At 35.8% G+C, this 25907-nt stretch overlaps 3 protein-coding genes across 3 annotated transcripts; all 3 read left to right on the top strand.

Annotated features, from left to right (window-relative positions):
* Positions 1 to 2979: 2979 nt before the first annotated feature.
* Positions 2980 to 9966, top strand: LOC108075973 (putative mediator of RNA polymerase II transcription subunit 12). The gene is made up of 3 exons (XM_041775081.2): positions 2980 to 3094; positions 7991 to 8430; positions 8494 to 9966. Exons 1-3 carry the CDS (start codon positions 3074 to 3076, stop codon positions 9911 to 9913), a joined length of 1881 nt encoding a protein of 626 aa, XP_041631015.1. The 5' UTR covers positions 2980 to 3073; the 3' UTR covers positions 9914 to 9966.
* Positions 9967 to 15962: 5996 nt separating this feature from the next.
* Positions 15963 to 21265, top strand: LOC108075974 (alpha-protein kinase 1). The gene is made up of 3 exons (XM_070288305.1): positions 15963 to 16126; positions 18494 to 18737; positions 19000 to 21265. Exons 1-3 carry the CDS (start codon positions 15980 to 15982, stop codon positions 21210 to 21212), a joined length of 2604 nt encoding a protein of 867 aa, XP_070144406.1. The 5' UTR covers positions 15963 to 15979; the 3' UTR covers positions 21213 to 21265.
* A 1653-nt stretch (positions 21266 to 22918) lies between these two features.
* On the top strand, positions 22919 to 25048 carry LOC108076014 (G-box-binding factor). The gene is made up of 2 exons (XM_017168671.3): positions 22919 to 22991; positions 23055 to 25048. Exons 1-2 carry the CDS (start codon positions 22971 to 22973, stop codon positions 24801 to 24803), a joined length of 1770 nt encoding a protein of 589 aa, XP_017024160.2. The 5' UTR covers positions 22919 to 22970; the 3' UTR covers positions 24804 to 25048.
* Positions 25049 to 25907: the final 859 nt, after the last annotated feature.

The raw sequence follows: 25907 nt of genomic DNA, 5'->3' as shown, positions 1-25907 counted from the left end.
ATTTGTATTAATAATTCTTCCCTTTTTTATTAAAAGAAAATTATAAATAAAAATATAAAAATCCCTTACCAAGCACTTTATAAGGAGAAGAAATTTTTAAACAATTTTTTTTTTTTAATTAAAATACAACTTTTCAGTTAAAGTTTCCTAGAGATTGTCGATGACCCTGGGCTTGGCAGAGACAGACACAGAGACACTTTCGACAGTGCAGTTGCCACGTGATTACGAATGTCTTTTATATATTTCTTTATTTCTTTATTTAATTTTTTTTTCTGTTCAGTTATCTTTAGCTTTTTATCGTTATCTTGACGCCTTTTTTGTGGGACAAAGCTCAAGGCATTACAAAACCCTCAACATCATCATGAGGCGAAAACAACGAAGCAACCAAACCAAGCCAACCCAAGCCAACCCAAGCCCAAATCTAACACCAAAGAGACCCCCAAAAAAGCCACTCTTGTTATGCCATTTCACTTTTCGCCAAACCAAATCCCAAACCCAAAACCCAATCCCAATCCCCAGAAAATCCAAAAAAAAGCCACATAGGTTTCGGGCCAAGCCCAGGCGAAGACAAGTTAATGCGCCAATTAAATTGCCACTACTCGCCGGCACTCTCCTTTCTCCCCTCTCAATGCAATTGTTTTTATGCAAATTTTCATTTGTAACACACACCAAGCAGCAGCAGCAGCAGCAACAATAATCAAATACAACCACAAAATAATAATAATAATAATAAAGTATTCACTCAAAATGAAAGGCAGCAAAAGTTGCGCCAATTTTTTGTATATTTTTCTGTCGTTGTGTTCATCTTCTGTTTTATGACTTTGAACTTGAACTGGAAAAGTGGAGACAAAAGCTTAGTCAAAGAAATTCGAAAGGTCTGGGATCGAACAGCTATATATACATATATCGTAAATATATATTGGTTTAAGCCTTTTGTGAAAGGCAGCTCTCCCATGGCGAGGCAAGGTCACTAGGCCCACGATTCTCAGGCTGGGAAATGTATGGCAGCAGTTATGATTTTATATTAAAAAAAATAAAGATATAGGGAATTATTAAAAGAACAGGTTTATCCTTAAAAATACAAATTGAAAGGGACTTAAAAATTTAAATAAAATAAAAGAATATAAAGACAGCAGGTTGTTTTTAAAGGCAACTTAGCTTCAGATGGAATTTGAGCATTTAAGGAATTATAAATAATAAAAAATAGTAAATACAAAAAAATATAAAATATATAAAATATATAAAAAATATAAAATATATAAAAAATATAAAATATATAAAATACATAAAATACATAAAATATATAAAATATATTAAATATATAAAATATATAAAATACATAAAATATATAAAATACATAAAACCTATAAAATATATAAAAGATATATAAATTTAATAATAAAAAATAAATTTAAAATATATAAAATATATAAAATATATATAAATTTCTCTATTACCAAACCAAAATCCTGTTAAACTCCCAAATTTTCTACCATTAAAAAAATATCAAACATTTAACAATAATATCCATCATAAACTATAACAACACCCTCTCCATTTTCCACTTCGTCAAGCATTAAATGTATTATGAAAATAAAAACGCCACAAGCTTGCCTTTACATATATATTTTCATATTTTCAGATTAAATAGCTATAAATATTTATATATATATATTCCCGCAAAACCAATTCAGATAAAAAAAACGCACATATAACATTTGTTTTACAACTACTGAAAATCGTGTAAAATGCCAAGAAATACACACAATTTAAATACAATAGAGTTGAGCTTATTGGTAAGAGATAAAAGCAGCGAAAGCAATTGCCAAAGGGGAGAGGGTTGTCTTTTTGGTCTTAAGAAGTCAGGTAACGTTAGGCCACCCATTTTCACCCTCCAGTTCCGCAGCGAGTCTCCTCCGTATCTCTGGGATCTGCATCTGCATCTCTCTGTCTCGGTATCTAAAGCACTTTTCTTTACAGTTTTGGGGCAATCCCAGGCAACCTACACCTTCAGACACTCCGGCTGGAACACACACACACAGCTGTGCCGCCGGAGTTACTACGTGCGGTGTCATTGGCGCTGAACTATCCGCTTCTGCTTTTTCCGATCTCCGATTCCCCCTGATCTTCACCTGGCCACAGTCCACGATCCACCTTCGACTTCGGCTTTGCTCCAAAGACAGCAGTTCAAAACTAAACATTATTTTGCACTGCCAGAAAAATATTTTCAATATTTTTCAATATTTTTCAATATTTTTCAATATTTTTCAATATTTTTCAATATTTTTCAATATTTTTCAATATTTTTCAATATTTTCAATACTTTCCATATTTTTAATATTGTTAAATACTTTCAATATTTGTCCAATATTTTCATTATTTTCCATATATATAATATTTTCAATATTTATAATATTTTTAATATTTTCAATATTTTCAATAATTACAATATTTTCAATATTTTCCAAAATTTTCAATTTTCAATTTTTTAAAATATTTTCAATATTTTCAATATTTTCCAATATTTCCAATATTTTTCAATATTTTCAATATTTTCAATTTTTTCAACATTTCAAAAATTTTTTAATATTTCCAATAATTACAATATTTTCAAATATTTTTTAATATCACCCACAAAATGTAAACCTTTTTTCTGGTTTTATAGATTCTGTTTTTCACTGTGTATAATTCCCACAGCGATCCGAATCCGAGTGCGAATCCAGCTCTTGATGCAACCCGAAGACGAAGTGGTTTGCTGCCGTTGTGGCTGCTGTTGTGGCTGCCATATAAAAACCGTGATCATCGCCAGCGCCATCCGCAGTAAGAGGCGCGACTTTTGAACGCTGGCATCGCATTCCCCACGAGAAATTCCTTATACAAAAAAAAATATATAAATCTATAATATATATATATGAAATCCCCACAAAAGCGGCCCCTTACCCATACTTTTTTTGTTGTGCCAAAATAATAATAAAAACAAAAAACAAGACTAAACGGAACTAAAGTGCAAGCCAAGTAATAAATAATAATAAATTAAGTTACACAAACTGTGTGAGAACCTGCGGCAACGACCATGAGACTGGCTTTGATACTGGTAAGTAATGGTAGCTGGTAGCTGGTTGCTGGGAGGCTGTAAACTGGAGGAGGCTGGGAGATTGCACAATAATCTGGGACCCGGAAATCAGTCGGGGATCAGACGCACCCCCATCGAATTGTGCAATTTTTTTAGTGCAAAAAAAAAAACAACAAAAACTAGCTGAAAAAAAAAGGAAACAAGTTGCTAGGCGGCTGACAAATTGATTTGCATTCAGGTGGCGCAGTTGCAGAGCCGGCTTGGTTACCTGGGAAAGTGGCTGCAGTTCACTCAACCTGGGGATGCAATGAACTTCCCGTGGATAGTATCTAACAGATACAAGATACCAGATACAATCTTGACCTATTCGCTTCGCCTGCCATAGCTTTGACACTGCCCTTGTCCCTAAGACCATGTCCACATCCGTATCTGCCTTCATCGTGTCCATCAATCATGGTGCCGAGGGTGCCGCTGGGTCAGTCAGTCGCTTATCGCCCGCTAATTGGACGGGCTTGAGTACCCCCCAAACGTGGTCCAAGTCCCAGCCACCAGCCACCAGCCACCAAGCAATCCGTTTACGCAAATTGCCTACACTGAGAGAGTGAAGGAGCCGTTAATAGCCTATTTAATAGGGGTTAGTTTATTTATAATAATTCAAGATGAGCTTGAAAAATATTTAAAGATCAAGGAAATAGTTTAAAAATGTAGACAATCAGTTAATTGTTTTTGCCAAGCAATAGCCTTGTGTATTTTAAGCTTCATTTTCACACTTAATTAGCTTAATTTTTGTGGTAAATTGTTCAACAAAAATGGCATTTAAATTTAGTGCGAAACATCAGGAAAAACCTTAAAAAAAAGTCAAGAAAAAATATTTATAATAACAATAACTTCTATAAAGCTAGAAGAAGATTTTTTAAGCGTTTAATTAATAATAATAATAACTAACATAACCATTTGGAGTAATTTTAATAAATTAAAAAATGCATTATGATATTAAAAAATAAAAAAATGCCTAAATATCTTAATACATAAATATATAAAAAAAAATAAACAATAATAATAATAAATAACCGAAATAATTAAAGAAAATAAATAATAATAATAAATAAATAAATAATAAATAACAGAAATAATTAAAGAAAATAAAATAATAAATAAACAAATGATTAAAGTAAAAATAAAAATAAATATATAAAAACATTTTAATGAATCTTTGAGTACTTAAAAAACATATCTTAAAATTTTCTTAATTGTTAAAAATAAAAGAGATTGTCTAGAAATGTAATAAACATTAATTAAGTTTTATAAATAAATATAATAAAATATACAACATATAATATACATAAAAAAATAATGAAAAAAGTCGTCTTTATAGAATCCAGTAAATATTTTAGATTTTTTTCAAGCTTTACTAAGCTTTCTAAAAATTTTTTTAAATATTTCTAAAATACAATTAATAAATTATAAATTATTTTAATTATTTTTACTGATATATTTTACTATTTCAAGGATTCTAATGGGATATAAAATCATAAAATATTCCCTTGAAAATTTTTAAAACTAAATAGAATTTAAAATCAAGTTTCTAAATATAAAATGAATAATTTTAAAAATATTTCAACTATTTTTAAGGTTTAATTTTAAATATTTGAAGGATTTTAAAGAAATATAAAATCATAAATGCCACCCTAAAAAATGTTTAACTAAAAATAAAATAAAAACTTTAATTAAATTTCTTAAAGGTCTTCAGACCTGGCTAATTATACATTTATTTATGATCTTTTATTTAATTTACATTTATTTATATATATTTATATTTTTTATATATTTTACATTTATTTATATTTTTTTATTATTATTTTTTTTTGTATATTTTAAATATTTTTAAAAATATTATTTACATTTATTTCCATTTATTTATATTTAATTTACATATATTTATATTTATTTATATTATTTGTATATTTATTTATATATTTGTTATATTTTTTATACATATTTATATTTTTTTACATTTATTCTTTATGAATTATTCAAAGAAAATTCCCCCTGCTTTTCATGGCAGTGCTGAAAAAAAACTCGAGCGACGCCAGAAGAACTCGTTTTGTGGTCGCCGCTCATGTGGTTACATAAAGTTATTACACTCGCCATAAGCAGGAGGCGGAGGTGGTGGAGGGGGCTTGAGGAGGCTTGAGGAGGGGTTCACTGGCAGGCAGGATAATCTGTAGTTGTCTAATTTACATTTTATTGTTGTGCTTGGCTTTGATGTGGCTGCTGCTGCTGCTGCTGCAGATGATGCAACATTAAAAGCAAAACGAGGGAAACAATAACCAAAAAAAAAAAACTGAAAAAGAAAACAAAACAAAAACGCAACGCAAAACCGAGTCCGACTAATTTGCACGCGTTGCGTGACGATCGTTAGCCGTGATTTTCCCCTGTGATTTCCCTCTGTTTGTTTTCCCCTCACCAGATTTTTCCGAGAAAGTATCACCCACTAAAAAGTCTTTTTTTCACAGCAAATTCTTTTGCAAAAAAAGAGAAAGGCAAACCCGTTGGCAATTAAATTAAGTTATTACAGAAAATAGTTAGAGCAGCGGAGAGATAAATCAATGCGAAAAAGACAGATCCAACGGTTTGTCGCTTATGTAAAGCCAGCAAATGCTAAGATTTTACACAAAATAACAACAACAAAAAAACACTATTAAATTCACTGAAATGTAAGCCTTTTGTTGGTTGAATGTTGTTTGCCGAAAAAGTCTTCCTGCTTAACGGCCCAAATAAAAACTGCTACATAAGCAACCCAGGCGGCAGCAGCTATTAAAATGACTCGACTTGACTTGACACACTGTCCCAGTTTCGGGTAACACACACACAACACACACACACACACTCTCGCCTGGATAATTGAGTGACAAAATGCAATTAAAAGCAACTATCCAGCCAGATAGGCGAATTTTTTATTGCTGGCCAACTGGAAAACATGGCTGGGAGAGAGGCGTGGAATGCTTTCGATTGCATCAATTAATGCAAATTACTTTTGCAATAATTAAAGTGCTGTCTCTTGCAATATATTTTCAAAGCAGATGATAGGGATAACAAAAAATAAACAAGTAAAAAATATATAATAATATTACAAAAAGTAAACAGATAAGTACATTTTAATAGAAAATTGTTTTTAATTTAGATTTAGGGCGAAATTTATTTATAAATTAATTAATTTAATTCTTTAGTTATTTTTTTATGGTTAAACAAATATAAATAATTAAACTTTAATTGAAAATTCGTTTTTTAGATTTTTGATTAATTATTGCGAAATTTATAACTACTAAAGTGACATTTAAAAGTTTATAAATGCATTGATTTAGGTGAAATTGTATTTAAATATTATGGTATTTATTTAAAAAAATATATAAATAAAAAATTCTTTATTTGTTTTTTTTATTTATTTTTAAATTTACTTTCTTAGATTTTTATTTATGTAATAGCTCATTTTTTTCTATTTATTTATTTTAACTTATTTATTTATTTATTTACTTATTTATTTCCTTATTTACAAACCCATTTTTTTTTTTAATTTCTTATTTTTACCTCTATTTTATTTTTTATATTGTATAATTATTAATTATTAATTATTATACAAATAATTCTAATTTAATTTATTTTATTTATTTAATTTTTTTGAATATATTTTTATATTTTTAATATTATTTTGAATTTAATTTTAGTTTAGTTCTTAAATGAATTATCAGTAGTTGTAGTAACCTGCAGCCCCTCTAATAATTATCACCCAGTTAATCGTCACCGATTTGACGCATTATTAGCTTATCTGTTGCCATCGAAAGACTCAAGACACAAACTCCAAAACGCGGCAAACGAAAGACTTAAGACACGAACGCGACCGCAGCAAGATTCAATTACAACACAACAAAAGCAGCAGAAGAAGAAATATAAACAGATGGCAGAGCAACTTGGCTTGGCTTGATGAAATGTCAAATGTGAAACCTCTTCTTCGTGTGTTCGAATATCGATTGGTTTACGATCGATATTGAGAGCGAAATCGAGACCAAACAACAGCAGCCTTTGTGTGTGCAGTTTGTCATTTGTTATTTGTAATTTTTGTTGCTGTTATTGTAGTCTTTATTTTGTCTTTGCCTCTCACCTTGAACAAAAGGCCCGAACAAAGATCGGGCCAAAACAAAAGCCTCTACGATTTGCACAATCCAAGCTAAAATATCAAAAGGAAAAAATAAATAAAAGAGATTTGGTAAATTGCAGCTATGAACTTGATGGTCCAACCAAAAGGCAAATTGAGTTCACAGAGTTCAGAACTTGTTGCTTTTTCATTGTTTATGTATTTTTTTTATATTTTTATTGGGAGTTTTTATGGCAAAATTGTGGTTATAAAATAATAAAAGCAGGCACATATATTTAAAATATGTTGCCAGCTTTAAAATATGTTGCCAAACATTATTCTTGATTTATTTAGCAACATTTGTCTAACAACATTTCACTATAAACTTTTTTTATTGTATTTTTTAAATATTTTTTATTGGAGTTTTTATAGGAAAATTGTATTTTTTAAACACTAAAACCAGAAAAGCTCTAAGATATGTTGCTAAACTTTTTTTTAGATTTATTTAGTAACATTTGACTAGCAAACATTTCACTAGAAACTTTTTTTTTTTAATTAAATTTTCTTGCCTTGGTGTAATTAAATTAGAAAATTATTGATATTATTAAAGGAAAATACTATTAATTTGATTATTTAATTTTTTCAATATTAATTTAATATTATTAATATTAATTTAATTATTTTCTTTATTCCCTGCGCCATATTTTACATACTATAAATAAATAATAATAATTTAATAAATAATAAAAATACAATTTAATGAATAACTAATTTCCCTTTTACAGGGCACCCTGAGTGCTCTGCTGTGCCTGGCCAGCGGCTTGAGCACATCAGAGACTAGCGGCTCCAAGGGCAGTGGCTTTCCCAAGAAGGTGACCACGCTGAAGAAGCGACCCACCAAGACGCCACTCTCAACCAGCAGCATCAGTAGCAGCAGCAGTAGCATTAGCAGCTCTCCATCCACCACCAAGCCCAGCAAGCCGCGTGTCAAGATTGTCAAGACCACAGGCAACAGGAGCAGCAAAAAGTCCTCTGCTCCTGTTCCCGCTCCAGCCTTGAGCGAATCCTTTGGCAATCTGCCCGCCGATGATCTGGAGTTTATCAAAGAACTGGACAAGCAGTTCAAGCTGCATGGCGACAAGATCAAGATCAAGGTGGAGCGAGACAACTCCACCAGCAGCGGTGGCAGCAAGAACAGCAAGAGGACCATTGAAGGGGATTTGGGGTGAGTAAAGAAAAGCTGAGAAAGACCCAAATATTAACCTTCAATTTGTGACTTCCCCCACAGTTATGGCTACTCGCATCCTGGCTATGATTATACGCCGCCCAAGTTCATGTTTTATCCTTACTCCCAGCACGATATACCCTCGGGCTTTGCCCACCCCACGCCCCTGCCCGAGGAGCAGGCGGAGCCCCAGCAGGAAGAGTTGCCACAGCAGCCCCAGCATCAACAACATCATCATCATCATGAGCACGAAGTGACCAGCGTGACCATAGAGCCTTCCTACTCCTACGAACTGAAGCCACAAACCAGCTATGAGCCACAGCACACAGCTCCAGAGCAGCCGCAAATAGATTTGCCTCAAGATGAGGCCGAGGTACAAGGACAAGGACACCATCAGCCGTCGGGTGGTGGCTATCAGGAGCCAGTGATTGTATTGAGAATACCAGGACCCGCCAAATATGCCGCCCATTTGCAGACTTTACTTCAGCAGTATTTGGAAATACGGGCAGCTCAGTATTTGAGTCTGCTGCAGGAGGCAGAGCAGCAGCAGCAACAGCAGCATCAGCAGCCACAGCATGTGCCAGAACCCCAGCAATATGGACAGCCAGAGCCGGCTAGCTACCATCAGGATGTCAGCTATGCCCACCAGTTGGCGCCCACGCCTGCGCCAGTGCAATATGCCCCGATAGATGATGTCTACCAGAGCTACAAGGGAAGACACCATCAACAGCAGCATCAGCAACAGCAGCATCAGCAGCAACTCCAGCTGCATCTCCACCAGCCACAACAGCATCACTATGAACCTCAGCAGCAGTACTATGCTCCCATGGAGTACCAGCAGCCCACACAGTTCTACTATGCCCAGCCCCAATCGCATCTGCAGCAGCAGCCGCAACTCTACCTGATAGCCATGGCCCAGCCAGAGCCGGAAGAGCATCACCATCAGCATCAGCATCAACAGCAGCAGCAGCAGCAGCAGCCAATCTATGTCCCAGAATCGGAGGCACCATCGGCTCCTGAGCAGGAACCCGAGCCAGAGCACAGTCTGCCCATCACAGAGAACAATCCCAGGCCCACGCACACCAAGGTCATCTTTAACCCCTATCCATACCATCAGCAGCAGCAGCAGCAACAGCAGCAGCAGCAGCAGCATCATCACCATCAGCACTTGCCAGAGCCGGAACAGGAGCCCCATGAGGCAGGAGCTGACCTGGAGCCGCCACCGCCGCCAGAGGGAGAGCGTCCCTTTAACTATCATGCCCACTCGCATAGCCATGGTCTGAAGATGCGTCAGGGTAAGAGGGCAGCCAAGGCAGAGCCAGGACCAGCACCAGCACCTGCACCAGCGCCAGCAGCGATGGCGGATGCAATGCATCCCGGGGACAAGAGACTGCAGCAGATCAGGGAGTATGTGAGGGAGAAGCTGGGCGCTGAAATGGGTTCGGCTGTGGAGTATAAGACGACGCAGCTGCTGGAGGGCTGATCCTCTAAAGGAGATGAGGGAATGGTGACTGACTAGAGGGTACACTGAGTTAAGGGATGGATTATTGAGTTTTTGAAAAAATTTAGAAAGAAATGTGAATTTTTTCCTGTTTGGAAGTTGTGTAAATTTGAAGGATTTCATAGAGAAAAAGAAGGAAAGAAGGATTTAATATTTTAAAAATTACAAAAAAAAACTATAGCATACTTTTAGACACGTTTCAATCCGGTTTCAATTCGCTAGTTCTGGTAAAAATCCATATTTTCTTCATGAAATTTCCATTTTACTTTTTTCCTTTTGAAAATTGTTTAACTTTGAAGGATTTCATAGAAAAAAAAATTACAAAAAATGTTGCATACCTTTAGACACCTTTTTAAAGCGATTTTAAATCTCCAAATGTATTTTTAAAATTCCCAAAATCTCTAGAAAACAAAGTAAAATCCATACCTGAGCTCAGTGGTCTTCAAAGCGAATGCCATTCCTGGACTAACTCTTATTGTTAACACAATTGTGGTTGCTTCTTGTGCCTGAAAACCCGTCCATTAGTATTTATTCCCTGGCTGAAAGCCAGCCTCCACTCACATTCAAAAGCCTGTCCGAGGCATACTCTTAGGGAGAAATCATTTGGGGGAAAAGCCCGAGAGTATGCCACAATTTAGGCATAGTTTTTCTGCATTTTTCTACGCTCGGACAGGGTTCCATTCGCTTTTCATTTATTTTGTACGTGTTTTTATTTGTTTGTTTGTGTTATTTTGTATAATTGTTTAACCCAAACAATGTGCTGCTGATCCAATGTGTGCAATATTTAGTCCGTAATTAAAAATGTGCTTCTTGAACTTACTCATTATACCTGTATTTTTATGCAATTAAATGAAATGAAAAAAAAAAACAATACTAATATTAAAATTAAAATGTGCTTTTCTTTATTGGGCAACTCAAGGAAGTCACGCACGAAGCCCATAAAAAAATATAATAAAAATATTATTGATTTTCCAGCATAACTTGAGAGTAACAGAAATATTTTTTAGGTAAGCAAAAGGTTTGAATTGAAGATTGACACGCCACAGCTGGAGGGGAAAATCAAAGAGGAAATTTGCTTTTAATAGAGGAAAAACTTAGCTTTTGTTGGATAAGTCTTTGACTTAGGTAAAAATTGAAAGTTTTAAGACCTTCGTATGACCATTAGGGCAGGAAAAACTTTCATATTTATCGATTTTAAATTGAATTACGCATATTTAAGCATTAATTCTATATATTTTTACCCTTAAATTTTACATTTCTTCCCTTCTCTAGTAGGAATAGCCTTTTTTGTCAGCTTTCTAAACCCCTAGACAGCCTGTTTCTGCCATAACTAGTCTCTGTTTCCATATCTAAGTCCCTTTTTTAGTTTATTTTTTATAAAACTTAACAAATTTCTACACATTATCCAAACCAAAATGCTGAAAAAGCAAGTGTGGCTGGTGTTCAAGATCTTGGAATTGCTGTTCACTCTGGCCTGCTGCTGGCCCCTCGTGTGGCGCTGCTGCCAGGATCATCAACATTCAAATATCCTGGTGCTTTGTGGTTTCTATAATGTCCTTAGTCTTATATGTCTGACATCGGTGATTGCTTCTTTTTTGTTGGGGGAGCCGCAAATGAAACACGAAGCGGTATATGCCTCAATTCTGGGTATCCTGCACCTGACCGGCATCTATATACACTTTTATACGGTCAACTTGGAGATGTGCTCGTCGAGCGTCCTGGTGGCCCTGTGTGCCACTGCCCTTTTTGTGCTGCACTGCAAATTGGCTTTGAATCAAATGATTTTGAATGGCAATTATCCGGATGATCCATTGATCATGCCAGCGTTTTATTTCAAGCGTTCTGGGGGATCTCAGGTGTATCAATGTGAGCCAAAACCATCTTTAAATGGACCCACAGGGCTGCCGCCGGTTTATTATGAAGAAATTTAATGTTAAATAATTTGTTTGAAATTTATATGTTTAATTTTAAAGTAGTTAATATTTATGGAAGATGATCTTTTGATTTTTATATTATATATTTCGAGGAAATTTAATGTTTAAAAATTGTTTAAAAATGTATAATGCTTAATTTTTTATAATATATATAGGAAAATATCCAAGGCTTCCTTTAAATTATATTTTACAAAGAGATTTAATGTTAAATAATTATTTAAAAAATTATAATGTTCAAAATTTTATAATATAATGTTACATAATTGTTCATGTTTTATTTTTGATACTATATATGGGAAAATATCTAAGGCTTCCTTAAAATTATATTTTACAAAGAAATTTATTGTTAAAAAATTCTTTAAAAATATATAATGCTTAATTTTTTAAAATATAATATTTAATAATTATTTAAAAATTTATAACGCTTAATTTTTTTAAATATAAATATGGAAAAAGATCTATTGCTACCTTTATATAATTTATTTCAAAGAAATTTAACGTTAACTATTATTTAAAAAATTATATTTAATATTTTCATAAAATATACAAAAATATATATTGCCACTTTAAATATTATATTATTAATCCAACTAAATAAAACTAATCCATTGATCTAATGCAATCCAAAGCTCAGCAGTTTGCTTTCACATGGCAAGACGGCAGTCTCTTCCTTGCCACATGCCACTTTTTACGTAAAAAATAAATGCCAGATAGATAGACTCGGTGCCATACTGAGATACTGGCATTACTGCGGCCAACAATTAGCATATAATCAGCCTGCCGCAATAATGTCTGGTAAATGTTGTGCCAATTTCTATAATTTTGAAATGCGGCAGCGCCTGTCTCCACTTTCCACAGAGACTTCCGTGGTTTTTAGTTGCTATTTGATCCTCCAATCTACGCAGAGATCTCTTTCACTCTCTCGGGGTTCCAAATATCACTTGTTTTTTAAAGGGAAAAGATATACATACATATATATAATCGAAAGTCCGGCAATTGCTTGTCATTGTTGTCACGGTTTTTGCTCGGTTTTTTTGTACAGAAACCCTGCCAAGTTTTTGGTGTGGCTTCTTCCCCGTCCGGAATCTCATTATTTGACTTCCGTTCCGTTTGAAGTCCCGGCCTTATTATGATCTAAACGATGATCTCGCCCCCAACAATGGAACCATAAAACACTGAGAGAAGCAACAAATTAATAAGCCGTTGAGGGAAGGAGAGCAGCAGTCTGGGCCAAAGAGACGAGTCGTAACATTTTACAACTGATGTTACAGTGGGAGAAAGTCAGAGAAAAGTGGGGAAAATTTTGGAATAAAATATAAGCTTTATAAGATTAGAGTTAAGTGGGTTTAAGGTAGATAATAATTGAATTTTAGGGTATTTTCAAATGGGAACTTGGACTATAATTTAACATTAATGTAATTAATTTTAACATAATATAAAAATATAATATTATTATATAGTTTTTAATACTATTTATGCTTTTTATGTGTTCTTTAGTTATATTAAGTTATTATTGATTATAAATTTCCCATTTTTTTTTTACTTATTTTTAAATTTAATTTCAATATTCAACAAAAAATAAAGTTAAATTGGGATTTTTATCATTTTTATCATTCTTATATTTATTTTAATAAGAGTATATTAAATTTTTAATATTATACTCTATTTTAATCTATTTTTAATATTATTATTATGGTTTTAAAAATATATTTGAATATACTTTGCCTTTTAATTCAGTCTAATTAAGTCTTAAAAATCATCCTTAAATTTTAATAAATTTTAAATTAATAATTTTAATTAACCCAGAATCTAATCAACATTTTTACCCGAAATAAAATCCATAGCACCACTGTATCATACGACTTCTGCTGTAGCTACTCCCGGCAGCAGCTGCTACTCCAACTCCTCGAGCTGTGTGAGCTCCTCTGGCTGGCAGCTGGATCTGTTGAAGTCTCTTACCGTTTTTTACAGATTTTTACGTCTTTTTTTTGGCCACCTAACGGGCCATGGATTGCAATCGCTGTAACTGGCAGGCCGCTACTTGGCTATATCGCATTCGAAATGTTGGCAAGGTTGTTGATCTTCACACATGCTGAGGGGCCGAAACGCTTTTGCCAGCTTTTTGCTGCTGCTGCAAAAATTGTTTTGCTTTTATTATTACGGCCATTATCGTTAGCTTTGGCTGTTAAGTGTGGCAAGTGTTTTGGTTTCAGTTTCAGTTTCAGTTTCATTTCTTTGCTTCTCTTGCTGAATATTAAAATATAAATCATACGCCCTGTGGGCCATTCAATCACGTATACGCCAAGTCGAACCAATCAACGGGAATACGCCCAACCTATAAGCCAAAAAAATGCTTTAATCCCCATAATCTGTGCTGGCCCACCGCCCACCTTTAGGGGTTCTGCGTAAATCGAAATTAAAATCAGAGAAACTCCAACCAGCTTCATCATAAATCTCTTTTGGCTCTCGGCAAATTACATTATCTTGAATTATTTTTTATTTATTATTTTATTTTTACTTTAGTTGTTGTTGTTTTATTTGTATTTTATTTTATTTTTTGGCCATGCTTGGCTCCTTGTTAATTACTATGCACTGAGTCAGTGACCATGAAGCCAACCGCCAACTGGGAGAGGAGAGCCAAAAACCACTGATTCCATCTTGAAGCTACTTTTGGTTTCCATTTACTTCATTATTTTTATTTTTTATGTTGTGGAAAATGCCCCGAAAAATACCAAGTCTGATTAATCGAGATTTGCATTGAATTTAAATAAATATTTAAGTCTTTTTATTTATTTTTAATGTGTTTATTTTATGTCACAAATGTTAATCAATTAAAGCTGCCTGCTTTCATGAATGCATTGACTTATAATAGGATTATTTCTAAATAATATAATAATAATAAATATATATGCATAAAATACCATACACTTAGTTTATTTGAAAATATATAAAAAATATAGCAGAAAATAATTTAATTTTTTATTTATATTAGTTTAAATTTAAAGACAAAAACCCCAAGATTCTATTAAGGAATTTAAACAATTACAAATGATTATTATTATTATTATTTAATTTCTTATTTTTCTAATTAAATTAATTAAAATTAATGTTTAAAATATTTTATAAAATAATAAATANTATAAAATACATAAAAATAATTTTTAAAATGTTTATAAAATAAAAAAATAATATAAAATATATGAAATTAATATTTAAAATATTTTATAAATTAAAATAAAACCGATTTAACTTTTCTTTTATTCCAAAAAACTTCCAATAAATAAAAACTAAGCTAAAATAAATATTAAAAATATTTTTTCTTCAAAAAAACTCGAAAGGAATGCCATAATAAGTTTATATTTTTATGCCACACAAATATTTATGGCTTCACCCACTTGAAATATATTTGCAAAATCATAACAATTTGTATATTCAAACTCCATAAAAATCAACCAAATAAAAAATTACATAAACTCCCTGGGGGTCATGCATTTTTCCGCTTCCACAATTATTAGCCGCATTCCCCAAGTCTACTCCACTCCCAGTGGCTTAGTCAGAAGGGGACTGCTCTATCACCTGTCGTTTAGCCCAATAAATGCCTTTTGGTGGCAAGGATTTTACAAGTCAATTACGGGTATTACGATCGTGTTACCTCCTTGGCCTCGCTCGCTGTGTGTGGATCCGGCAAACATTTCATTTCATTGAACTGTGTTTGTGTTTGGGATTGTCTTGGCTTTACCTGCGGCTTATGGCTTAATTGGCCATCAAAGTGGCAGCCTGGCAAACCGAAACTGAAGCCAAAGAAACCAGTTGTATGTACGTCTCGGTGGCTCATAATGGGCGAACTTATCACGCATACGCCGTGTTGTGCGTCGATTACGATTCGAATTGTCATCGAAAGTGAAGCGTTTTTCTTCTCCCTCACCCCGCTCTCTTTCTCTCTACTGTTCTCTCTCTCTTCCTCTCTCTCTCTCTGTGGCTGTGCACTTTTCTTGCTTTTCTTTGGCTCTGCACATTCGCATAAATTTTCCGCTGCAACGATCCGCATCATTATAAAAGCCGCACCTCGCCAGCTGGCCGCCAACAAACCGAGTCGAGTCTCTGTCGCGCCACCATGTCCGACGCGCCGCCAACCTATCATCATCATGATCCTCCATCCTCCAGGAGGAGGCAGCACCGCCACCTGCCCAGCCACCACCACCACCTGCAGCTCTATCGATCAGTTACGGGACTCCCTTGGCTCTGCCTGCTGCTCTTGGTTGTGAGTATTTTTAAAGGAGGAAGGATTACCGCTGCCCTTGGATTATCTTTATTTTTTTTTTATTGTGGTTCTTATGAAGTGAAAAAAATTATAGTTTTTTGTTCTAATTTTAAAAAAGAAAGTGTACTAAAAGTGTGCGGACTTTAGAGCAAAAAGAATTTAGGATAATTTCGGATATATTTTTTGGTGATTTAAAAACGTTTTTTAATTTCAAAATTTGTTTTTAAAATGTTTAAAATATTACAGAACATTTTTCTTGGTTTAAAATTGGTTTTAAATTTTAAAAAATATATTTTATATAAATATACTATTGAAACGTTTACAATTTTTCTCAAAAAATAAATACCAATAAAAAACCATTAAAAATGTCTTTAAAAATGCCTTTAAAAACCCTAAAAAAATGTCTAAAAAATTTCTAAAATATTATTTTAAAATTTAACTTTTTATAGATAGTTTTTTAATTCAGAAAATTATTTTTTAGTTTTTTCAGATTTAATTTTTAATTTGTTTTAAATCGTTATTTGTTTGTTTCCTTTTTTATAAACTTTATAATTAAGTTAAAAAGTTTTTTTTTAACAATTAAAAATTTAATAAATAACCTAAATACCTAACAACATTTTTATACGCATTTTATGAATATTCAGGCAATTATTAGATTTATTTTCTACAAATCAGATTTTTATTTTATTGTTTTTCTAGATTAAAAAGTTTATAAGTAATACAACAAGTTTTTTTATTATTAATAAATAGCCACAAAAAGTATACTTATAAGAACCCCACACCCCTGGCCTTTGTAAACCAAAGAATACATATCCATGGAAATCATCTCAAGGGGGAATCCCCATACTCGTCTTTTGAGGCTTGGCTAATCGTTGCTTTAAACGTGATCCATTTGGCAGTGGCAACAACAGTAATGGCCAACAATTGCGTGCCTCAAGTATTTTTCATGCTGATGTTTCATTGCCCTCCCTCTTTGGCCAACGAACTTGGCCATTGAACTTGGCCAACTGAGCGCCGGACTCAATCATATAGAAATTGAGCTGTCTGTTTTTCCAGTGGATGGATGGATGCACGCCCCTCCTCCGCCCAGCCTCCACATTAATCAAGAGTCCCCTTGCCTCCCCGAAGCGAAAGTGAATTGGCCAAGTTTAATTAGTTTAATTGCCAAGTGGGCCTCAAGCGAACAACAACAAAAAAAAGAAATATATATATATATATATATATATATATAACAGGCAAAGACCAGGCCAAGGAGCCAGGCGGCACTTAGCATCGATTGACAGGCCACGCCCCCATGATATATTATAATATATATATCACTTCTTAATTTAATATTTAATATTTAAAATTGTTTAAATTAATTACTTAAAACTTTTAATTTAGATTTGTGTTAATTTATTTGTGAAAAAATATGTCCAGTTTTAGTTTACAGCCAAGAAATCAAACCAAAGGACACCAAAAATGTCCAGTCCACAAATGTGGATCGTATTCTACGCTCTACCTTCTGCGAGAGAGAGAGGTTTCCAAGAATCAGAAACACGAAGCCTAACAAGAAACCCACAAGGCGGTAGAACACAGAAAGCGAAGCAAAGAAAGCGAAGGAGAGAGCAGAGCAAATGATATATGTATGTATGTATATGTGTGAGCCGTACACACATATATGAAATGCAAATAGGAATAAAAACAGAGGGACAAACAAAAAATATACTAAATGCTGTAGGAATATGCAATGTATGATTCGGTACTCACTTTGTATTTTGCAATCTGTACTTCGTAGTCAAAATATCATTTATGTTTTGTTTTTTATTTAATTTATACACAAAAAAAGCACTAACACATGCTCACTCATCCTATTTCACTTACACTTGCATACTAATAACCGGCAGTCAAGACTACGCAGGTCCGAGCGTAGATTTTCCCGGTTTTTCAATCGGATTTTCGCGCAGAAAACAGTTTCCTATCCCTCCGGAGGGTTAGTTTTTCTATTGGACGACTTTTTCCCGTTTTTCCGCACTGTTTTCCTCGTTTTTCCCACGTTTTCGTGGGAGTCACGTGTTTTTCGACCGATCAATGTGTGTGGGAGAGCGAAATGAAAAGAGCATAGCGGAATTATGAAGGATAGCGAAATACACGGGAAGATGTGAGCGAAGAGAGAGAGAGAGAGAGATTTGACACTCTCTTTGGGCTTGTGGACGATATTGGAAAGGTCAACAAACAAATGACATTGGAAGTGGATACCAAGTTAGAAGTTTTTCTAATATCCGCTTAATTTTCATTTTTAATATTTTTATATATATTTTTAAATGTTTATATATTTTTTATACATTTTCCAAATAATACTTAATAATTTTTAACACTTTTTCTAAGATCTCCTCGATGTGCACTGCCGTTTCCGTGACCTCTGGCACCTCGGGTCACAATCGACGTCGCTCTGGCTTGTCAGGATCATCAGGAGGTTCTGGTGCTGGTCTCACCTCGCTGGAGGACACTGGTGACAAGTCAGTGCCCGACCAGCTGGCTTTGGCGGCCAGTCGCAGGGGTTCAGATGAGAGAAGCTATCCCAGGCGAGGATCGGTGATACATAGTAGAACGAAAGAGGGGCCTAGTAAAGGTGAGTTATATTCAAAAAAAATATATAAATAAATATATAATATAAATTAAGCAAATAGAAAAAATTATAATAAATAAAATAATAATAAATAATAAAGCCCAAAAGTATGCAAATATAGTCATAAATATAAAGTAAACAAGGCTGATTTAATTCTATAATTTAAAAAAATAAACCATACTCTTTTTCTACTTAAAAAAAATATATAAAAAATTTCTTAAACTTCCTTAAAACCATATTAATTTTTTTAAAACCCCTTTCCCAGATTACAACTACGGCCATGTGGAGCTCAACCTGGTGCGACCCGAGCAAGAATCACACCCCAAACTCTTGCTAAGCACCACCACAGCGGCTTCGGGACAAGGTTCAGGTGCCTCTGTCCACCTGGAGGACTCTCAATCGGCGGCTGAATATGTGGCCAATGCCATTAAGTTGGCCTACAATCAGCCACCAGTGCAGATCCATCTCAAGGCAGCCAGCCAGGTGCCCATAACCTCCTCCTCCTCCACACAAAGGAGCTACATGGATCAGAGGGAAAGGGAAAGAGAAAGGGAAAGAGAGCAGCAATTGGAATTGGAGGTACGAAAGGAGTTGCAGCAGCAGCAAAAGCAGCAACAGCAGCAGCAGCAACATCAGCAGCATCTACACCAGCGGCAACATCTACAGCAGCAACAGCAACAGCAGCAGCAGCAACTTCTTCTTCTCAGCTCTTCCGCCACAGCTTCCTCCTCCTTGGGTGCCACTTCCTTGGGCTCATCCTCACTGGGCTCCTCCTCCTTGGGCTCCTCTTCCTTGGGCGCCTCCTCCTTGGGTTCCTCCTCCTTAAATGGTTCTCCTCCTGCCTTGGCACCTGCTCCTGTCTACGAAAAAGAACCTGTGACCAGAAGCTACGACATATACGAGGGCTCCTCTTCCTCCTCAACCGAAGCAGAGCCTCTCCACCGAGGACACTTGCCCGTTCAGGAGGAGATCGAACGACACTATAGACCCAAATACCATAGCAGCGCCAGCTATAACCAGTATCCTTATAGAAATCTCGAAGCCGAGGCTGAGGAAAAGGTAAGGGTATCCGCCTCCACGGAGATACCCAAATCCGAGATAATGAAACAGATTGAAAAGTCTGTGATCAAGTACATGAAAGAGCTGGAGGCGGAGGGTAAAATTCTAAGCACACCTCAAGAGCCAGTGACACCGGGGCCACCGCCACTGCCTCAGGCCTCCACCGTAACCAAAAGCTACTATAAAACCCAAGTGGGGAGCTCATCATCCTTGGAGGATAAGCGGTATAGCAGCAGCACTATGCGACCCAAGTATACAGTGTCTGCAGTGCCACAGCAGCAGCAGCAGCAGCAGCAGGCCAAGCAGCAGCAGCAGATCCATCATCATCAGGTGTACCAAGGCAAGGTGAGAAGTTCCAGTCAGAAGCCAGCACTCCTCACCCAGCAACAGCACTTTCAATCCGAGACAGAGACTGCCTACCAGGCACCCGATCTTCCTGTAGATGAGCTATCACCCAATGTGGAGTTTATATACAAGATCAAGACGCGGGCTCCTCTACAAACGGCCACTGTAAAGACGGTATCGAAGCCCTATACCCTGCCCCTCAAGAGTGCCGAGCATTTTGATCATGGCGCCGCCTTGAAAAACATCGAAGAGTTTGATCTATCGCATGTGGTGCCCACTCCCGAGAGGGTTGAACGTGAACGTGACTCCTCTCGAGAGGATTTGGAGAGGGGCAAGTCTCCGCACAAGTTGTATTTCAATTCGGAGATTTATCATGACATCAACTCCTTGCCCTACAAGAGCAAAGAGGCAGCAGCAGCGGCGGCGGCTTTGCATGAGTATCAACGCCACAAGCTAAAGGCCACATCAGGAGAGCATCTGCATCAGGATTACAAGGGTTATTCGGGTTATTTTGCAGAACCGGAAGCCACAGAAATGGAGAACGAGGATAACTATCAGCACCAGCAGCAGCAGCATCATCACCATCATCATCATGCTCAGCAGCAGCAGCCCTATCATCATTATCATGTGGTGAAGAAGGAACCCCTGGAGGAGCACGAACACTCGCATGACCATGACTCTTGGCTGGACACCTCGGGCCTGCGTCTGGCCAATGCCCATGCCCTGGCCCAGGCCCAAGGTCATCATGGTCACAGCCAGCAGCACTCCAGTCACTCCCACATCCATGCCCAGCATCCGGTGAAGCATCAGAGTCTGGATTACGATAGCTACAGTCCCAAGTTCAATAATAATCCCGAGGGTTATGGCTACCAGCACACGTACAAGGGTGGTTCGAGGGGTGTGGGTCAGGGTCAGGGTCAGGGTGTGAGTGTGGGTGTGGCCTCCCCACCGGGCAAGCGGGGCAAGCGTGGCAATGGTGCCCATCCCCGGCAGGAGGCCATCAAGAAGCAGCTTAGAGCCTCGGAAGTCAAGGATCTGGAGGCCAGTCTGGCCCTGAGGCCGCCGCCCAAGTAGTAGCCTCTAATTAAAGCCAACTAATTACATTAATTAACCCTAATTAACCCCCTCCCCCTCCTTGTAGCTGATTTTAGGCCAGAGTTTCGTGCTTGGTTCGATTGTACATGCTATTGTTATTGTTATTACATTTTTTTTTTTTTATGTTGTTGTGTTGCTAGTAACTAAGTCTAAGTGCGATTATTTATTGTGTATGTAGAAAAAAAAGCGAATAAATAAATGAAATATAAAAGAAGTACAGATATTAATTAAAATAATTTTTAATTGAATTTAGAAAAGAGTAAAAAAAGGTAAGAAAATATTAAAGTTATTTAAAAAATTACTTATAAAAGGTAAGGAATTTCAAAAATTATTTTAAAAATTATCTAAAACGGGTAAGAATATATTTAAATTATTTTCAAAATTATCTAAAGCGGGTAAGATATTATTTAGAATTTTAGTAACGAGTAAAAAAGACAAGAAAATATTTAAAATATTATTTTAAAAATGTAGGAAAATATTTAAATATTTAAAAAATTATCTAAACTGAGTGTGAAATTATTTCAGTTATTTAAAAAATTATTTAAAAGAGGTAAAAAAATATTTAAGTATTAAACAAATTATTTAAAAGAGGTAAGAATATATTTAAATTATTCAAAAAGTAGCTAAGAAATTATTTATAATTTTAGTAACGAGTAAAAAAGACAAGAAAATATTTAAAATATTATTTTAAAAATGTAGGAAAATATTTAGATATTTAAAAAATTATCTAAAATGAGAAAGAAAATATTGAAGTTATTTAAAAAAATATTTAAAAGAGGTAAAAAAATATTTAAGTATTAAACAAATTATTTAAAAGAGGTAAGAATATATATAAATTATTCAAAAAATTACCGAAAGTAGCTAAGAAATTATTTATAATTTTAGTGACGAGTAAAAAGGCAAGAAAATATTTAAAATAATATTTAAGAAAGGTAGGAAAATATTTAAATATTTAAAAAAATATCTAAAATGAGTAAGAAATTATTTCTGTTATTTAAAAAATTATTTAAAAATAAATAAAATGTAAATGAATTTAAAAATATTATTAAAATTGTTTCAATAATTTAATAAAAACAAAAATAATTAAAAATCGATATCGATAGCTTAAAATAAAATATAAATATTCAAAATATCGGCAAAACCGCGAAAATACCAAGTCAGCAAAGTGCTGCCCATGCTTTATGATTCATTTTTTTGTTAATTTTCACTTTTTGTTTTGCTTCAAGCTTCGCTTTCATTGTGATTTTTTTTGTACATAAATGTATTATATGTATAAAATATATGTACGTGATATAATTAAATATTTTTGGCGTTCAATTATGAGGCACCCAACGCCGCCCACTCGAAGCAGAGATTCAGCCTCGGGGAATTGTGTAAGTCAAAGTAAAAGTGCCGCCAAAGAAAAAACCCAAAAATGTAAGAAACTTTTTAAAGCTTAGTTCTGCTGCCAGATATTATTTATAATTAATAATAAAAACCCAAACAAAGAGGTAAAGATATGACTAGAAGAATCTGATGTAAATTACGTGAGACTCGAACGATTTGCTAGTGGTCTATTTTGTGTATTATATTTTTTTGTGGCTCAAATTCAAGCAACGCTCACGCACAGACCCACAGATTATTCAAGATCATATATAGATGGGTTGGTGGTGCAGGTGGCGGCTATAAAACGTATTTGTTTCGGCCCGAAGCCAGCCACTGCTCATTCAGCACTCAGCGCACACAATCAGCCAAAAGATGAAGCACAGAGGTGTCCAGGTAAGGGATACCAGCTTTTCTGGGTTCATTATTTATTTTTTATTAATTATTTGATTTTTTTAGATTTTCCTCTTGGCCAGTTTGCTGGGCTTGTCCTCCATTCAGGCCGTGGTGGTGACTGGTGGTGGTTCCCAGCAGTTGGGCAATAATAATCGGAATGGCTATCGCTATAATGGTCCTGCCCACAAGTATTTGCCAGCAGAGGAGACGCAGCATCATCCGCAGGACTTTAATGGTCCTTTTAACAAGGAATACTATGAGGGACAGCGGCATCAGGAGCAGCAGGAGGAAAACTCCTGGCAGTCTGCCTTCTCACAGCAGCAGCAGCAGCAGGATCACCAGGGTAACCAGCAGCAGCAACACCAGCAGCAGGGTCTGGCTTACCCCCAGCCACACCTTCAAGGACACCATCACCTCAACCAGATCTCTGGCTATCAGCCACATCCAGAGGGTTCTCTTCACCAGAGCCAAGGTCACCAGCAATCTCAGCCTCACCATTCTGTAGGCCATCATCAGGAGGGTCACCAGCAGCAGCAGTATCACCACAATGACCAGCAGCAGCAGCAACAGGATCTTGGCCAGCAGCAGAATCATCACCAGCAAGGTCCAGGAGGCCTAGGAGGTCATGGAGGTCCAGGAGGCCTAGGAGGTCTTGGAGGCCCAATAGGTTCCGAATCCTGGAACTCCAACCGTGGACAAGGTGCTCACCAGCAGCAAAATGAATACTTGCAGCAGCGGGTTGAATCCTGGCAGCAAGGAAATCAGGGAGGTCTTGAAGGAGGAGCCGACTCCTGGAACTTTAATCGTGGTCAGCAGCCAGGAGACTCCTGGAACTCCAATCGTGGTCAGCAGCCGGGAGACTCCTGGAACTCCAATCATGGACAGCAGCCAGCAGACTCCTGGAACTCCAATCGTGGTCAGCAGCCAGGAGATTCCTGGAACTCTAATCGTGGACAGCAGCCAGGAGACTCCTGGAACTCCAATCGTGGCCACAATGAGCACACCCCTCAACGTGGTGAATCCTGGCAGCAGCTAGGAAACTCAGAGTCCTATAACTCAGAGCGTGGACCAGCCACCAGCCATCGCCAGGCAGGAAGTCAAGGTGGCCTAGGAGCCTCAGAAAACTGGAACTCCCATCGTGAGCATAGTGAAGCCTGGCCTGGATCCTACCAAAATCAACACCAGTTTAGTGACAGCCTGTGGCATCCCATTCGCGAGCACGAACTGGAGAAGCTGCCCACGGCTGAGGCGCATGCCAGCAGCCAGAAGACCTTTGCCAAGCCAGGCGGGGATGTTAAGCTCGTGCCCTCTTATACGCTGTCCAGTGATGCGGAGCATGATCGTTTCATAGGCCTGGATGCCCAAGACAGTCGCCTGCTGAGCCAAGGTTTGCCGTCGGCCTATCGCAAGCATACCTTTGCCTCGCCGATTAATCAGCGTCATGAGGAGCAGTTGGGCGGAGGAGCTGCCTCCTCCTCTTCCGGCAAGGACTTTTTGCAAATGCAATCGCATTCCTATCAGCTGCCCTCGACACACAGCACCCACAGGGAGTGGCCGCAGCCAGGTGGACCCTCCTCCTCCTCCTCCTCGTACTCCCCATTGGGTGGAAATCGTCAGTACTCAGTGAGTGCCTATGCACAGTCTTCGCCTGGCTCTCATTCCTCCTCTCCTGGTTCGCTCTCCTCTTCTCCTGGTTCGCTTTCCTCTTCTCCTGGCTCTCACTCCTCCTCTCCTTCTTCCCTTTCCTCCTCTCCTGCCTCCCAAAATGGAATCAACCATCCCAGCAGGGAGTTCCAGGCTCCTTACTACTAAATATCCCCCCTTTCCCCTGGATTCTCCTTGAAGCTCCCTCATCCGCCATAAGATCTCAAGTTGAGAGTGAGGAAAAATCTATAAAAAAGAATCTAAAAAGGAAAAAACTCAAAGAAAAAAATCTTTAAAATATATAAATTTCAGCATTGGCATTTTTCAGGAAAAGCCTTTAGTTTGAAGTGAAATTTTGAAGCTAAATATTGTACAGACAACATTTTTTTTTATACTTTTATATATTTAATAAAATATAATTTGGTGAATATAAAATGACTTAAGAAATTTGTTTACTTTATTTTAATAAAATGGGTTTGTTATAATGATTACTACCTTATTAATAATATTTAAGAAATATTTTTTAATACAAAACAAAACCTAAAAATACATTTAAACAAATATTAAATATTTGCGTAGTACAAAAACAAGCCTAAATAAATATTAAACATTTTATTTTAAAATGTCTTTATACAAAATAAATTCTAAAAATACCTTTAAAATAATTATTAAATATTTAATTAATTTTGTGAATAGAAAACAAAGCCTAAAAATGTCTTAAAAATGTTCTAAATTTAAAACAAAGTCTAAGAATACCTCAAAAAGTAAAATAAACCCATATAAAATTAATTATAAATTAACAAAGAGACTTAAAAGTATTTCTCCCATGGTTTAAATATTAATAAATGTTAGACAAAGTCACGGCCCAAGACCCGCCTATTGTTATTTAAACTAAACCAAGACAAACTATGCTTATTTTTAACAATTAAGCCACAAAAAAACAAAACAAATGATGTCATATAAAAACGGGAAGCCGCATAAACAACCTTGGGTTAATTTAATTTATTTAAGAGCATGGCTAATTTGATTACGCTGATTTTCGTTGGATAATTGCGAGAATTTGTTTGTAATTTTCTCATACTTGAGAAGCGATTAGAGGCCCAAATTAAAGACAACATCTGAATGGAGTTCTGGCTACGGCTTCCGCTGAACAGTAAAGAGGGAAACCAAAGAGATTTTAAAGAGATTTAAGCTAGTTTCAATGGAGTTTCATTGGAGTTTTGTTAGAGTTTTATTGGAGGTTGATTAAAGTTTGATTGGAGCTTTCTTTGG

Source organism: Drosophila kikkawai, chromosome X, assembly GCF_030179895.1.
Source record: "Drosophila kikkawai strain 14028-0561.14 chromosome X, DkikHiC1v2, whole genome shotgun sequence".
NCBI lineage: Eukaryota > Metazoa > Arthropoda > Insecta > Diptera > Drosophilidae > Drosophila > Drosophila kikkawai.
Note: the sequence above shows the minus strand (reverse complement) of the source record. Positions and strands in the feature narration are given on the sequence as shown.